Source organism: Trichomycterus rosablanca, chromosome 18 (assembly GCF_030014385.1).
Source record: "Trichomycterus rosablanca isolate fTriRos1 chromosome 18, fTriRos1.hap1, whole genome shotgun sequence".
Lineage (NCBI taxonomy): Eukaryota > Metazoa > Chordata > Actinopteri > Siluriformes > Trichomycteridae > Trichomycterus > Trichomycterus rosablanca.
This window is the reverse complement of record NC_086005.1, coordinates 6,025,168-6,042,782: the sequence shown is the minus strand read 5'-3', so window position 1 is coordinate 6,042,782 and position 17,615 is coordinate 6,025,168. Positions and strand designations below refer to the sequence as shown.

General features: G+C 39.8%; 1 protein-coding gene across 4 annotated transcripts in view; it reads right to left on the bottom strand.

Moving 5' to 3' along the window:
• Nucleotides 1-17,615, bottom strand: part of erbin (erbb2 interacting protein) — a 70,691-nt gene that overhangs the window by 3,134 nt on the left and 49,942 nt on the right. For 2 of the 4 annotated variants that reach the window (XM_063014515.1, XM_063014516.1), the window contains exons 14-26: nt 17,170-17,239; nt 15,440-15,539; nt 12,510-12,631; nt 11,118-11,276; nt 10,041-10,226; nt 9,351-9,468; nt 8,434-8,614; nt 6,450-7,839; nt 4,968-5,066; nt 4,258-4,314; nt 1,342-1,521; nt 428-520; nt 4-78 (exon numbers count right to left, since the gene is read on the bottom strand). In XM_063014515.1, the coding sequence (XP_062870585.1) occupies nt 4-78; nt 428-520; nt 1,342-1,521; nt 4,258-4,314; nt 4,968-5,066; nt 6,450-7,839; nt 8,434-8,614; nt 9,351-9,468; nt 10,041-10,226; nt 11,118-11,276; nt 12,510-12,631; nt 15,440-15,539; nt 17,170-17,239 (2,830 nt within the window). The remainder of the gene's footprint in view (nt 1-3; nt 79-427; nt 521-1,341; nt 1,522-4,257; nt 4,315-4,967; nt 5,067-6,449; nt 7,840-8,433; nt 8,615-9,350; nt 9,469-10,040; nt 10,227-11,117; nt 11,277-12,509; nt 12,632-15,439; nt 15,540-17,169; nt 17,240-17,615) is intronic. The other 2 variants (XM_063014517.1, XM_063014518.1) reach the window with 2 other exon arrangements.

Below are 17,615 nucleotides of genomic sequence, written 5' to 3'. Positions count from 1 at the left end.
TACCTGGATGATCTTGTCCCCTGGCTGAAGCAGTTTTGAAGCGGACCCCTCAGGCTGAACCCTTGTCACAAATATGCCCTACAAAACATTATAAAAACAAAACTATGAATTATGAGCCAGTACAAATACAGAGCACATCTGGAAAGATTCAGTCAGATTTAAAATGACTGGGAACCTTGTTAGGATTCATGCTTTCATGGACTCAATGGGGTACCAGAACATTTCAATACAAAAGGGTACAAAGGCATGTCCATTAGACGTGGTATTAGGGAATATAAACATTGAGCATATTTATAAATATTTAGGTTCAAATGTTTGTGTTTCTTGGGCATAAATGTACATAAACAATGTTGTACTTCACATGAGTATTTAAATGGTTAGAACTAATTAACTAAAAAACTAACTAAAAAAAAATAGTGTCACTTACATTATCATCAGGTTGGAACGGATTTCCCCGTCCTCCTACTCCGCCTGATATGCTGAAGCCCAGCTCTGGATTCTTTTCAATCTTTACGTGCATCTGAAAACATCAGGCAAGAAACATATGCTTTGTAATTTCAAATATGTTCAACTTCAGACAGTGGTATCATCTCTGCTAATGTACAGAACTGCATCCCAGCAATGTTTTCATTTTAAATGCATTAAGGTGTAATGAGGTAATGAGGTGGGGGTGAAATTGGTTGCCACCAAGCCATCACTGTTTGGGAGGCAGGACAAGCTGTCAGCAACATCTGTGACTTATGCTTTAGGGAAGTAAAAGTCGTATTAACTAAAAACAGTGGCTCTTGATTGTAAGGTTGCTGGTTGGAGCAGCATCACCCCCAAGTTGCCACTGTTGGACCCCTAAGTAAAGCCCTCAAGCAAAAGCTCTCATTTGCTTGGGCTGTGTTCAGTCACAACTGTAAGTTACTTTGGATAAAAGCTTCTAATAAAATCTGTCATGTGATTTTACTGCCAATTATAAAAGCTTAAAAGGTCCTGGGTTCGATTCTCAGGTAGAGTGGTCCAGGTCCTTTCTGTGTGGTGTTTGCATGTTCTCCCAGTGTCTGTGTGGGTTTCCTCTGGGAGCTTCAGTTTCCTCCCACAGTCCAAACATGTGAATTCAGGTTAATTGGAGCTACTAAAAGTCCCCCTAGATACATGTGCGTGTGTGTGATGTATTGGCAACCTGTCCATGGTATTTCCTGCTTTTCACCCAGTGAATGTACCCAACCCTGAACAGAACGAAGTGATTTCATCCAGATCATAATTTCTTTTCTCTGTTTAGATAAAGACTGATGCAGCTATAGACAGGGGTCACAACACCACTATGGTAACCGATGATCTAACTCCGTTACCCACCTCGTGTGACAGAGTTTCATGAGGGTGGCGGGGTGGGCCTGGGGGCTGCTGGGACACTTTGAGCATCAGGTAGTCGATGAGTTGCTCTCGGGAGGGGTGGCGCGCCATCTGAACTTGGGCACAGTTCATTTGAGATCGGAGTGGAGGAGCAGCACACATCTGGCCGTTCATCAGAGGCACCTAAATACACCACAAAGGAGTGTTACATCCCAAATCTGACCATCAATTCATATAACCCTGATACTGAAGTGCTGTGCTGTTCATTTTATTGGGCAGAATGCTTAAACAGATACACCACAAACACTCCATTACAATGCTTTGTGCTGCTGTCAGTGCTTTAACATGTAACAGCCAACAGCCAGAGTTTATCTGGAGGCTTGTGCACACTGATGCAGAACAGGATCATAATCTAGCAAATGTTCTTTATGCTCATTAAGTGATGCTATCAGACATGTGGATGCGCCGAATGGAAATAAAAACACAAACTTGTTTGGAAACCAAACAAGTCAAACCCAGTAAATAGATCAACATGCATTATTGTTAGAATAACTTGAATATATTACAAAACCAAAACATGCAGCTTCGAGTCTCGAGTCTTATCCTTTAAATGAATGGGCTCGGCATTAGTCCAAAGAGGCCAATAAACTATTTTCGAGCTGGTAAAATATATGACCTGGCTCTCCATTGAAGTGGACTAACTGCTAAAGCCTCTGACTCATCCTGTCTCTAAGGAGCCATATTAGCATTCACCTCAGTCTGCCTCAGGGCTCTGTGTTAATTCATTTAACTAAATTGTTTTCTTTCAGCGTGTATAATAATGGCAGCCCTTATATAGACGAAAAAATTCAAAAAATCAATCTGAGCAGTTTTTCAAGCCTGGTGTGGTAATAGTAATCAAAAGTTTCATTATTTGCTTTTACAATTAAGTAAACTGCCAATAGAGCATTAAATGTTTCTAAGGTCACAAAACTAATCCTGAAAGCTAAAATGATCATCCTGATTATTTTGTTTTTAATTGCTATGAGTGCGTTCTCTTTATTAATTATCTGTTTTTCTGCAAGTTTTATTTTGCACTGTAATACAGCCTGACCATAGATTTGATGGACATCCCATTCCAGAACCAGTTAGATTTTGGAGTGTGTATGTAGAAATGCGTACCAATTCAGTCAAAATTGCATTTGTGAGGTCAGAGACAGCTGTAGAATGAAAAGACCCGCCTCACACTTGATGTTCCAATTCACCATGAGGTGCTTACCAACAAGCACACTTACAATAATTTTATAGAATTTAAAAGCTGTGAAACAAATATTAATACATTCATTGCTGCAGATTCACAAATAATGGTTTCAAATTTCAGTTAAAACAAATCTATTTTTTAATGAATTTAAGTTTGTTTAAAAATATACCACATTATTTCCTTTCCAAAATATCACATGACGATAAAAACTCTTACATTTTTAAATGATTAAGCTCATGTATTCCATGCTGATTCAGCAAATGACACCAAATGTGCAATGGGCAGCTTAACAAGCTACTGAAGCTCTGTGAAATAAACGAAAATACTGAATTGTGCATTGCAGTACATTGGAACACCGATACTGGGAAGTAGTTGTGATGTAGTTGCACTGACTGACAGCAGGGGGCAGAAGGAACTACGTAAAGCTCTTTATGTGCTGTGATTCAGGAGAACTGTTCAGGCTTCTGCTGTTGATGGGAGTTTGTTTGGATTTAACATATTACACATTATTAAATGCAGTTCTGATGAGGGGCTGTCACAGTAGCGAAATGTGTGAACCTCTGGATAAAAAATTCACTTTATTATAACTTTACTGCAACAATAATGCAACACCTGGCATATGCCTGACAACATACGTATACTGTAAATGTATTAACAATGATTTTATGTACAGAGCTTTGGCACACATTACACATGCAGGAGTTTTTACAGCCCTACCAACAGCTATCTAAATACTAGACTTATATTTTCTTTATGTTTATATTCATATGGATGAATAACACAAGTTACTTTTTATACATAGTTTTTATTCAATTTATATAACTGCAAGGAGCTGGAAGCCATGAGGAGACTCTGCTCACAAAAAAATACAGATTGGCTGTAATCTATTTTAATTCCATTCTAACCTAGCTTCTATAATGTTGCTAATTAATTAGTCCTAATTAATCACCGCTGGAGCCCCGGTTCTCTGGGTCAGTATAGTTCGTCTGTCAGTGCCGACAGCGCTGGGATGAAAAAGCTAATGTGCTATAAATAGTCTGTGCAGAGATCTGATACACTAGATGGCCAAAAGCTCTCCAAATATCCCATCCAAATGTATTCTTAAAATCATTAATAATGAATCTACGTGTGCCAAGGCATATGCTTGTAGCATTTGCCAATTATCTCAGATAACCATGCTTTATTTTAATTGTAGCTGAATGAAACCAAATGTTTTCCCAGAAAATACTTTACAGAAAAGTGGCTGTTATAACAACGAAAGGGGTTCAGTTTCACATAGTAATATTTTGGTTTTAGAACAAGAAGTTCATGTGGGTGTGAAATGTTGACATGCTTCTAAACTTGTTGGATAAATAAAGCTGCACTTAAAAGCGTTTTCAAAATTCAGGTTCCATTAGTTTACAGAAAACAGTTGAATTGTTCTTCTAAATTCTTACTTCCTTATTCTTGTATCTCAAACATGAAACTTTAACCCGGGTAAACCAGGGAATATAATCTTTCCTGAAGAGATGCCAGAGTACCTTAGGCCTTTATCTATATCTGTTTAGACTGATTACAATGCTGGATGTATCCGATGACCTAGTGCTTCAGCAGACAGTACTTTAATTCTTTAACTAGATTAAATCAGATCAATGACATTAAAGCGTTCTCAATCTTGTAGTCAGATATTTTTAACTTACTTTTCTGTGCGGGTCAATGGGGTAGCCCTGCTGTCCATAAGGACTAAAGCCCTCATCCTGAAAACACAGTTAAAACAGAAGTTTGCACCATCATCCATTTGTGGTAGCCAAAAGCTAATAATGGTCTTTTCATTCTAAACAATAGTTGTATATATAAAAATCCATTAAAAACAGATTACAAAGCATCTGGTAATCAGCTGTAGGAAGGTACTAGCCCTTCAATATCATTGAGCTAACATATGCCTTAGATTGGCTAGTGTTTGCTTATTTTATTTATTTATTTAGTTGTTTTACACCTGCTTACACCATGGTTATATTGATTAATTTATTTTTCAAGACAAGAATCCAGCCTATGGCACTGGCAGGCGTCAAACTCTCAGTCTGTGTTGGTTACTTAAAGAAATGAAATAGGTCTAAGATCAGAGGTACATCAAAGAGTTTAGGCAGAGTGAAAGTATAGAAGGAGTGAAAGTGTAGACGAGTTGGGATGTAAACAGAGCTGGATATCAGGCACATTGCAAGAGCTGTGGTTAGAAAGGAACTTTCTCTGCTGGCGATGGTTTCACTACATTCATGTCATTTTAAGCTACAGCTGTCATTAATTTACACACCCCTTGTAAGACACATAAATCATCACAGCCGGACCAGAACAGAGAATGTCCCTTTGAAAGAGTGAAACACAGGATAAGTCTCAGTGATGCTGTACTCACGCTGGGCCCGTGGGCTCCAAACTTGCGTCCGTCTACAGAGCTAAAAGACAGAGAACTCTGGCTGCCATTGAGTGTGGCCAAAGACCGAGACAGGGTAGTCTGAGCAGAAAACATGACACACACCAATACACATGCATTTAATGGACTTTACAGTGAGCATGCATCACTAATGTGGACAGCTAAAACATGCAGGTGGTTCATAAACACGGTGTTAGTATAGTATAATACAATGTGGGTTAATTAGATGAACATGCAGAACAGTTAACATGATAATGCATTCAGGAATATGTAATGAGATTTGCCAAAGAAAACGTACAGCTTTACGTCCATGTAAAAAAAAAATGGCCAGACTGTGCAAAAATAAAAGACAGTAAGCAAAACAAAGTATAAGAACTAAAAGTAGATCTATTTGTGATGTTCTCATTTTTGCTATTTATAAAGTGTATAGACACTATATGGTCTGAAAATGCCTTTAATAACTGGATTGTATTCTTCTGTTCTATTGTATTTTAGCATCGTTTTCGAGAAGTTTTACTATACATATACCCAAAAGTATGTGGACACATACCAATAAACTAGCTGGACATCCCTTTCCAAAACCACAAGCATAAGTATAGTGTTGGCCCCCAGTTAGTGGATGTCACAGCCTACTGGGTTATTCTGGGTTGGCTTTCCACTACATTTTAAGTTTGTGTGTAGAAATTTGTGCCCATGAGGTAAGAGCATCTGTGCGGTCAATCACTGATGCTGGACAAAAAGGTTTGGCCTGTAATTGATAATTGTTGTCTTTATTAACCTCGCTTTGTGCATGAAGGCACAGTCAAATCTGAGCCTTCCTCAAACTGTTGCAACAACGTTGAAAGCATAAATACAATTTCAATAATTTTTATACAGTAAAAGTGTCATTGAAACACCTAAACTCAGCAATTAAGAGGGGTGTCCACATACTTCTGGTCATAGTGTATATTCATTAGGTTGGTTTGACAGCTTATGGCAGCATTGACATGATGTACAGTGTTTTACACGAAAAGACATTTCATACATAACAGCATGTAAATAAACTGTCAGTACTGTCAGCCAATAATGTGTATTAATTTCAAGCTTGCCGCTCAGTGGCACAGCCAGCAGAAAGCGGTTTTGTTTTGCCACATATCATGTCAAAGGCGTAAATACTGCAGTGAGCCGCATAACACTTATCACGTAAACGCACTCTAATACGCTTTTAAATCAACTCTGACAGTGGACAGGAATACGCAGAGGAACTTTGACTGGCCTGTGACTTTGCAGACCCGTACACAGAAGGTTTGATACACTGTGCTGTGACACATTCACCTCATCACTAGTATTAAATTATCCATTATCTGAGCTACAGTAGCTCCTCTGTTGGTCTGTACCAGACACCATAGCCTTCACGAGTCTTGGCCGCCCAAGTGTTAGAAATCACAAACATTAAAATATATCTAAAAGCATTGCAGTACTCACCATCTTTTCCAGTTTCTTGGCTTCGATGTGCCTCATGACCTGGTCTCTCCAGTCAGCTGGCACCCTCCCCCCTCCACCTGAAGGTCCGTCCAGCAGCGAGTGCTCTGACTTTACCCTGATGTTGGGCCTTTTGCCAGGGCTGCCTTGCTGGTAGTTGAAGTCGCTGACTGACATGGTCCGCTCTGGAAGCTCATGGGGAGGAGGCCGGGCACTGTGTGGGCGTGGGGGGTTGCCCTCATCCACACTGTAGGTGCGAGCTGACAGTGGTCTCTGGAGGTTCTGGCTCATCTGAATAGGGCCTCGGGGCATGCTGTGAATGTCTCTGTAGCTTACATATTCACCTTCAGGGCCTGGCATGCGGCGAGGTTCTGGCATGCCTAGGGAAGCATTGGATGAGGCGCTACTCTGCCTCTGCAGGGTGCTGCGTTGGGTACCTGGGGGCAACATACGCTCCATGGCCCACATGTCAGGTTGTTTAGGTGGGCCACGCTGCTGAGGCGGGTGCGGGTAGGGTGGTGCATTGTTGCGGTTGGAGTAGTTGGTGTTGGCAAATGAGTGCTGAGGAGGGTGGTAGGGTTGGTCTGGGGGCACTGGGGTACGCTGACACCACATATTATCCTTAGGCACAGAGCTGTTTGAGTACTGGACGTTATACTGGGGCGGGGGGCCAGCAGGGTAGCGCATGCCTGGATTTCTGGAGCAAGATAGCAGGTCAGATGATGAGGCTGATGAACCAGGGTGGACCTGGAGTGGATGATCATTGAGCAGAGAGGCTGATTTGGATCTTACAATGCTCTGGCACTGTGGACCAGGTACAGGTGCTGTACCCGCACCTACTACTGAATCATACGGCGGAATCTCGCCCCCCATGGAGTAAAGTTTCATGCCACCGGTTTCCATGTTGCTGATGCTTTGAGACTTCATCACAGAAGGAGGAGGGTATCTTTTCTCAGGCGACAGCTCCTCCGTGCTGCGAGATAGAGACACATCGCTGGAGGTCATGGCCATCCGGATGGGCTCAAAATGTTCACCGGGTATTGCTTTCCCATTCTGGTTCTCATTATTAAGGTTTTCCACAGACAGAGTGGCATTATTGTTGAGTCCAGGCTCCTCAGTCGAGGTGCCCTTGCATTTCCCTGTTCTCTCGTAAGCCACGTTCATGTTGATCTGATCCCATTTGCTGTACTGCTCAGTCACACCATTGTTGATGTCCTTCTCTATGAGTGCCAGTCTCTCCTCCATAGACAGTTCATAGCCAGCCATCTTGCTGGCTTGGCTGTCAAAGCTGCGCTGGCCCTTCAGGACAGCTTGCAGTGAGGTTTCAGAGCCATTGCAGTTCTGAAGCAGAGAACTGGTCTCCTTAAACTGGTTCAGGTTCTCATCTTCATGTCTAGTACAAAAAACAAAGCAGGTTAAGACCATTAAAATGCCGCAAAAATGCAGTGATGGTCACTAGATTAACACTTTATTTTTTGGCTGATATGTGTTGTAAGATGTTAGTGACAGATTTTACTGTTGTGCTGAATTCCAGTTCAATTTAATGTTCCAAAAATGCTTAAAAACATGTCTATATGTACACAGAGATGTAACATTGCGAGATTCTACATCTGTCTTTGGCTCTTAGCAAGCGTGTAGCCCCCTCCATATAACACATAAACAAAATATTAACAAAATAATCTAAATCTTATAATAAAATGAATATTCTTTTAAATTTTTGTGAGCCACAATTGTCGGTCGTCCTTCATGTAGTACTTTTTACAGCCTACTTTTGCTAAGATAACGGTATACCATAGAACACAGTCCCACTGAAAGTTGGGTGCCTGAGTTTGCGGACAGCAGATCCTAGACATCAGAGGCTTTTCTTATCCAGAACACTTTCTAAACAACTGCTGGTTATGTAGCCTGAGCGATTATGTTACCCGAGTACGTTACCTGGATACTGTCCTTTCCAAAAAATAGTATAGAAGTTAAAATCTGAATTAACCTGGTCTTGGGGATGAGAGGCATCTTGGTCTCTCTCTCAGGAGTGCAAAGTGAGTTGTCCTGACTGCTGTCCGTAGTTAAGGACACAGAGTCAGACATGCGAGACGGTGAAGAGCAGTTACTGTTGTTCTGGTTGCTGTTAGCTACTGTCTCATCCAGCAGTGAATCAGCATCTTTGTCATCTGGATAGAAAAAGATGGGAAACAGCATACTTAGTGGTCGATGTTTGTTTTATTAAAGAAATCATGGATTTATGTAGTAAAAACATTACAGAATTGGACCAGCCTGTTAGCACAGCTGGGGATTCGAACCCTGGATCTCAGTAATAGCAGGCTAGCCTAAATTACCACTGCCCCACTCAAGTGTCTTGGACTATTAATAAGCAGGTTAAGGATAAAAGCCCTGCCAGTGCCAAGCCATTACTGATGGGCACTTAAGCATGGTCCTTAACCCCAGTTGCTTGGGTAGTATACTGGAAGATATGCAGGTCAGATAAAAGTGTCTGTCAAACGCCTAAATGTAAAGAAATGTTCTTAAAATGACAATATGTTTTGCCCCTAAAACAAAGTATTTATATTAGGTTTTAGTATTTATATTAGGTCTTTAAAAAAAATTTAATAGCATTGCTCTGAATGTTTTTTTTGTAAATGTATCGAAATCGTGCATGGTCTCTTTAATGAAAGGTTTGGTGATGCAATGATGCACACTGTATAGCACTGAACATAAGGTAAGGTTTACATTCATTAGGTAATTTTACATTACATATGAGGTACATTCTTCTTCAATCAAGCCTGACTGCAATTTTAAAAACTGCAATAAATAAACAAGAAGCCCAAAACCAGCTGATATGTTCATCAGCTGTAGGAATTGTAGGAATACTTCAGACTTAGAATAGTTCAGACGGGTCAATAAGATTACCTTTTTTATCCTTGCCGAGGGCCACCACTTTAGGCTGGTTGATGGAAATCTCGATCAGAGGGGGTCTCATCTCTGCAATCTTCATCTCGTCTTCCTCAGATGATAGCTCTTCTGACTCCTAAGGGGGCACGGACAATTTAACATTATTAGAATGTACACACACACACAACCACACACACTTACTTCACCTAATCTATAATAATTAAATGAACTGTATACGTATATGTAGGACTGCACTGGCCAAGAATTAACCTTGGAATGCTTTTGGAACTGCAGATAAATGATCTTCATTAACTAAATAAATAGTAATAGATGTAGAGTGACAGTGGTAGCTCAGTGGGTAGAGATCGGGGTTATCAATCAAATCCCGGATCTGCTGAGCATCCACTGTTGTGCCCTTGAGCAAAGCCCTTAACCCTCACGACTCCAGGGGTGCTGTACAATAGCTGACCCTGCTCTGACCCCAGCTTCCAAACAAGCCTAGATATACAGAAAAAACAAACAAATGCATTCTATTCTATATAATTCTATTCTATACTATTCTGTGCTATACTATTTTGTTCTATAGCATTTTCTATTCCAATACAATTAATTTCCATTCCAAGTCTAACATTGCAACAAAACGCATACAATAATGTAAATAATTTCATAACCTAAGCAAACCACATCAATAACACTAGGAAGGAGCACCTCGAGTGTGTCCTCGTGGTTGACTGTGGTTCTACTATCGTCCGAGCTCTTAAGAGGAATCCTCTCTGTGTCACTGTTATCCGTAGTATCCCTTGGTTCGGATGAAGTGGAGTTTTGGTCACTGTTCACTGTTACTTTGGACTCCAGCTCAAGTGCTTTGCCATTGGCGCAAGGAGCTTCAATCACCTGGTAAACCCAGCACAGGCAATAGTAGGATTCAGCTTATGAAGCTTAAGAAACTTTCAGATAATAAAAACATGTGACAGTTTAAATACCAGTTAATGATTGATTTCTAATGAACTATTTCTATTGAATTATTTGTGACATTCACTGTGATTTTTATATTATTCCTGAAATCACTATTCAAGAACATTTGATATTAATCAAATAACAGTTAAAACGTGCCACTGGTTTTCTTTTGCTAAATAAGATCGTACACCAGTGAGCCTTAACATCAGGACCTCTTATCTGATATGCTGTCAAAACAGCTCTAATCCAGGTCATGAACACATTACCAGCAGGTCCTCACAGCCTGATCAACATGTGAACTACGAGTAACTACCATCAGCCCAACATTTACTAGATCCCTGCAAATGTTGCTATTCATACTTCTAGGTAAATACTACTTTGTCTTAAAGCAACACACAACTTTATTGTGGGTCTTCTGAAAACCTAATTGGGTCAAAGATAAAAATAAAGCATCATATATTAATAATTTGCTGGTGCAGAAAGTTTAGTAGTGTTTAACTGGCAGGGCTTCTTATTTCATTTTAGGTAATTGTGATAAACTAGTGCCTTCTCTGAGCCCATATAGAGAGAGATTAACTGGACTCATTAACAAACCTGAAACATGTTTGATACTACATTGGGTTAGATGATGCAGTGCCAGAAAGAAGCCCTTGTTACTGCATCATCTTGTCCATGTAACCAGTAACAAACTTCAGTCAAGATTTAAGGTGTTTATAACATGATGTAAGAAGTAGAGTACCTATTGCTTCTGTACAGTAGCCTTGCTATAAAAAAAACAATTACTGACCGATTCGTTATTGTAGACTAAGATTTCCCATTAAAGCTCACCTTGACTCCCACACTCTGCACCCCAATGTGGTTCCTCTCGCAGGGCGTCTCATCCCCCGACTCGTCTTCCTTGAGCCGATGAGCCACTGACTGTGCTGTCTTAACCATGTTCTTTAGCTCATCAGGATACGGTGTGGGGTATCGCTTCAGGTGTCCTTCCTGAAGACATATGGAGGAAAAAAAACAAACCATTAACAGGATGTGTATGTCAGAGTCTCATCGTAATTACTGGCATGAGATTTTGTCAGCATCCTACATCGGAAATCTGAGCTAAAATACTACTGTCTTATTTTGGAGTCATCTTTTAGCACCACAGAAATCGCTCATTCAGCATGTAGTCAACTAGTTTCAGAGAATTCACAGCATTTGCTTGTTTCCTAGTGTGTTAAGTAACGATAAGGCTGAAACACCTGAACTCTATAATTAGGAGGGGTTAGAATATTTATTTTGTTTTCATCAACTGCTTTATCCTGGTCAGGGTGACAGCGGGTCCGGCTCCACCGGGAAACACTGGGTGCAACCAAAGGACTTTGGCCAAGCAAACATAAGACATAACCATTGGTAATGCTGAGTGGGCTGCATAATAGACCACTGAAACACCAGAGCGTTTAGCTTTATATATTTAAATATATATTTATTGCTAATTGCCGGATGGTTACTTACGACTGGCACCAACTTAACCAGTTTTTTAAATGTTCAAGTAAACTTTCGATTTTTAAAAATAGCTACAACTAGAACTCAAAGCTGGTTCCTGTTTGTGCCAGCACTTCCTTTTATTTTACAATGAAAACAAGCCATTTAAAGTAGATAAAGAAAATAAAAAGGTGCTGAGTAATGCCATAGTATTTTCAAATGTACTCTTTCAGGCTTATTGAACAAAGCGAGAAAATCAGACGAGGCATGAATAAACTTCAGCTGGAACTAAATCAGTTCCTAATTAATATTGTTGGGAATTGGAGTGTTCAATAAATTCTGCAGAAGGCTGGAGTTGCCTCCAACAGTCAGTCTAACAGTTAAGGTTGAACCAGTTAAACATATCACCTGGAACCTCTGCCAAAAGGCTGGTCTTGTAGGAACTGGCACCAAAACAGAGCTGGCACATATTCCCTGGCACTTTAGCATTCAGTATTCTGCAACCTGTATGTGCCTGACCTTGAACTGTTATTGAAGTCTGGTGACACGCATGTTTTAGCGTGTACACATTAGACCTTAATGAGAGGAAAAGCTTCAGGCAAAGTGTATGAAAAGGTGGAGGAGGAAGAAAGAGTACTGCATCATGTACAAAGAGGAAGCTCAAACACAAAGAACGAGTGAGGAGAGCAAAGCACAAAGAGTAGAAAGATGAAGAAAGGTAGAAGTCTGAGCTAAAATTCTGCAGAAGGAGGAACTGACCCGATTAGGAGCCTCTCTCTCATCCTTGTCTTCATCACACTCAAACGCCACTTGTGCCCGCTGCTTACGCTGCTCCTCCCACAGGGTTGGGTTAAAGCTCTCGCTGTCTGAATTATGTGCGTCTGAGAAAGAAACAAGCCAGAGAGAATGGAGGTCAAACTTAACAACTAGTGGACAAACTTGTTATAAAAATGTGTTTCATTTCCTTTCAATTATAGGCAATCCTATTAATTCAAACTAATTATACCAGCACATCACAGGCCAATTTATTACTGCCTGTGCCACACTTGATTATTACAAATCGCATTATTTACAAACACAACTTATTAAAACCTGTTTTAAAAGGGCGAATCAGTGCTGACATTTAAAACTGGTGAGTATGAATCTCAGCTCTGCTATCGGTCGACGAGCTGCTTACACCGTCATAAATTGAGGGCCGAAGGGGATTCCTCATAACTGCTTCAATTATGACCTCTGCTGGCTGGTCAATGGTGCCTGCACAGAGCCAGGGGCCAATGGAGATCAATGTGACTCTGTGCGTGATACAGATATCCATATGAACCCACTAGTGCAGGTAAAAAGAAGCGATCGGCTACTACATATGTGTTGGAGGGGGAGTGTGTTAGTCACGACCCTCCTTGATCAGGAGTGGAGGTCTGCAGCAGTAGAGGTAAAATACGATCGGTAATTGGATCCTGATGAAAATGGATCCTGGTAAAATGGTCATTTACAAATGCATTTTCTTAAAACATAATCAATATTAGAACAAACCTGGTTACACACTAAGCAGTATCTAGTATGTGGTTTGTGACACAACCAGGAGCTTGTAAACAATGTGCATGAGAAAATATCACCATGAACATGTCAGTTCTGAGAGAATTTGTGTTTTGGAATTAAATAAATATCTGTAGTAACAGAGCTACAAAGCTTTGCAGGGAGTACACTAAAGATAAACATGGTGCTGTAACACATGAGAAAAAAAGTTCTCCACCTCCAGGAGAACTGAAAAACATTTCTTTTCAAGACTTGGCACATTAGCGTGTGTGGTGGATTAAACCTTGATGGTGTTGAAGTGGATTTTGGAAAAAAAACTATGGTACTATAAAATGCATGGCCACGCTCGATTTTAGCACTGTTTACACAGATGCATATATTGTTACAAACATTGTGATTGGCCTTACAAAACTGAATCAAATGCTACTAGTATACATGAACTACATGCAACATGTTCTATCACGCTGTAATTCATCAAAAAAAAAGCACTCAGGTTAAATGCTTTTGTTCCCAGTATCACTTTGCCTCCCACACATTCAGTAGCTTTGTGTAGAACAATTCTGAAACCCAATCCTCCAAACTAGAGACCTTTATTAGCAGTAACATTTGTTTTTCTGAGCCGTGCTAAGCAGAGTTACTAGGAAACAGGTTTCAAAATTTCAGTTTCTCTTACTGTGGAATTCCGTGAAGCTGGTCTGTGTCTGAACGTTGTGCTCAGCAACAATAAATGGTTTGTACTTTCAGGATAAAAGATAAAAAAGCCACAGGGCCTGCCACGTCAGAGATAGTACCTACACTAAACCACACTACACTAGAATGAGTATGTTTAAAATGCTTTTTTTTCCTCCTATACACACCATTTCCGACCTTGGAAAACAATCAAATATAACAAAATCGGTTTCCATTTTTGATTGTGAGCATGGAAAAACAGCTTTAAGAAAAACTTGAAACTTTAAATGTGTTTAATCTTAGCATACAATTATATACAATCAAAGTTCATTCATATGTTTACTTTAGAACCGAACCAAGTCTGAATCAGTCCAGACTAGTTCAAACTGACAGCAGGAAACTTGGAATAAAACCTAATGGTTAAGCTGAAGCCAGTTATCAGCTTTATCAGTTTTTACTGCTTCTTTCCTTAGAGCATTAGCCATTAAAAGGTAGAAACCCTTCTGGTTAATGCTTTAGGAAATCTTATGGCACTTTCTAATACAGACTACACAAAGAAAACTGTGCTTTGCTTGAGCATAGTATGCTGTTATTTAGATTGTAGCTTTGTACACACGGCCAATTATTTTAAATAGTCAAGAAGTACTAGCTAATCACAATTTGCACTATTATGTAAATGGATCTAAACATGTGTGTATCAGGCAGACCAATTTGGGGTGGGAGGTACACTATATGGCCAAAAGTATTCAGACACCTGACCATGAGCTTGTTGGACTACTTATTTCAAAAATGGTATTAAATAAGAGTGACCTCTATGTGACCATTTCACCTATAACAACAGCCATTCTTTTGAGAAGGCTTTTTACAAGACTTTGAAGTATGCCTGTGGGGCTGGTATCATGAGTTTTTAAACCAAGCTTTTCTTCATGTTTTTATAGAGCTTGCTGAGAGCACAGGGCACAGAAAAGGGCCTTTCATACATTTACATTTTCAGCATTTAGCAGACGCTTTTATCCAAAGCAACTTACAGTAGTGTGACGGTATACATTCTGAGCAATTGAAGGTTAAGGGCCTTTCTCAAAAGTCCAACAGTAGCAACCTGGCAGTGGTGGGGCTTAAACCAGCAACCTTCTGATTACTAGTCCAGTACCTAACCGCTAGGCTACAACTGCCCTAAATTTCCTAAACAGTTGCTGCAAAGTTGGAAGTATATCATTTCCTTTATTTAACAGACTTATTACACCTGTTAGCAACTGTTGTGTCTGAAACACATTAATTTAAAAATTAGAAGGGCTGTCTCAATACTTTCCATATAATGTATGTTGGGAATCACACTGGATGAAAGCTTACATCACTACTGAAAAGCAGACTCCGTCTCTCAAGTGCTTTGGATTGGTTGTTTTGGTCGGAAGCTGCATGCAGGCTGAAATCCTTTATTAACACTGAACAATAACACTAAACCTGAGTTTACAAAGCTGAATACTCACATTCCTCGGTTCGACTCTGCTGTGGAAACATGTAATTGGTGAGTACAGTTTTGTGTGTCTCTGGATCCTCCTCTTTCTGCAGTGGGATGAGTGGTTTGGACTGTGGGAAGACAAAAAACACCTTAGCATTAAGATCTTCCACATAAATTCTATTAGCAGAAGTCTGGAAGACAGATAATAGTGCAAGAGCAGTGTCAGGTCGCTGGTTCAAGCCCCAGCACCAGCAAGTCATAACTGTAGGTCACTTTAGGTAAAAGTGTCCGTTAAGTGGCATAAATGCCATAAAACAAGCAGTCACACTTCACCCGGCTGTGAGTAACTGGCTCTTTTTGAGTATGGAAGTAAATGTTATGGCCAGCAGAGTCAGTATATTGGGGACCATTAATATGTACAGAGTAACTCTCTGTGTTATTAAACATCTAAAGCAGTGGCAGCTTCACTGGAATGGAGTAGTTAAGCATTAACATTCAGTGTAAGCAATAACAGAAGCTGGCAAAAGAAAACCTGCATAACTACACACTGTGCCACCATGTAAATCACTAACGCATCCCAACATGGGAGTCATTTCAGGACAGTGGCAGCTCAGTGCATAGAGTTTTAGGCTTTTATTCAAAAGGTTGTAGGTTTAAATTCTGAGCAGTAGGGACATTAATTCTTAAAATATTTTTACTGTACCGTACACATGTATAGGCATTACATTCTACCCTATATGTACAGGAATTCTATTCTATTCTAGAGTAGTTTTACAGGGAAATTATGCTCTGAAAACAAAACTAAACTCCACTTTCAGAGAAATCAGACTTGAAAGAGCAATGCTATGTTTCATCCCCCTACTGTGCCAAATGAGCCTTACACTTCCCCTTGAGAAAAACTTGTGTGTTCCTTCCACACTGGCGGCACAGCTGGGATGTTCCAGGGATAAGTATCAGATGTGCTTTAATTAGCAGAGTATTCTCTCGCTCTCTCTAATAGGTGATTTTAACGGCTGCTGTATATATGATGTATATGAGATCATATTCAACATCATCACAGCAGCTGCAGAAGTGAATTCTGGACATCAATATATTGAATGCATGGATTACCTATATGATCTGTGTTTGTTTTCGCTAAATGTAGGTACAATTTATTGTATGTCACTGCACTGAACTGCACTGCATCGTATGGAGTCTTATTATGGTGTGTTTTAAAGAAATCACAGATGACGTAATAATGTAAACGACAACTTCATTACTAATCATTTCACTCAGTTTTATGCTTTTATAGCTCAAACACCTGGGATTTGGGGCTTTATCCAAAATCGCATACTGATTTCTACGCAATGTTACAAAACTAAGAATATCTGGTGTACTAAACTGACAACTTATTTATCATGGGTATGGGATGATGGTTAATGTTTACTAGGTTGCTTATACACTAAACTTGTCTTTGAAGCCTGAAATCTCCAATGCTTTAACCATTATCAAACAGACAAAGAAACAGGTCAGTGACAAGTACTGCAAAGTTTGAGAGGAAAGTTTGGAAAAAGTCCCAGTTGTAGTTTACACACTGCTAGTTGATAGTATTGCATCTACATGATGGGTTTAGGTCAGAGCAATGGGCATGTTGTTACCAACATACAGCTACAGTGTCTAGTGAGGAGACATTGTTCTGGTGCACTTTAAACTTCGTATTTATTCTGTGACCGATTTCTGGGATTCTAAGAGCTGCAGGTTGTGTCAGTTTATTCTTACCTGGTTTTCCGACAGCCACATAGCAGTAATTTCATTCAGCTTGGTGAAACTGTAGGGAAGACTCCTCAGCCTGATCAAAAGAGATACAAAATAGGTTTTTAAAAAAATCTAACCATAAATATTTTTACTTCACTTATCAGTCACTGACTGTGCAACATTCATCTGTATTAATCAGGTAAAAGACACCTTTGTTTAAAATCTTCAATTAAAACACTGTGATTGTACCTTATAGCTTTGTATGCATGTACATTACTCATGCACAATCCAAAACATAGTACTGAGTATGGTAATGCCAGTGCTTTACCAAGTGAAGGGAAAAAATGCTACTCCACTTATTCACGTTGGCACGTGTATCAGCTGGTATCAGCAAATCATTAAGTATTACACTGTAAATTAATGTTAAGACTAAAATGAATGTTACTTGACTTGTAGAGAAAACAGGAACA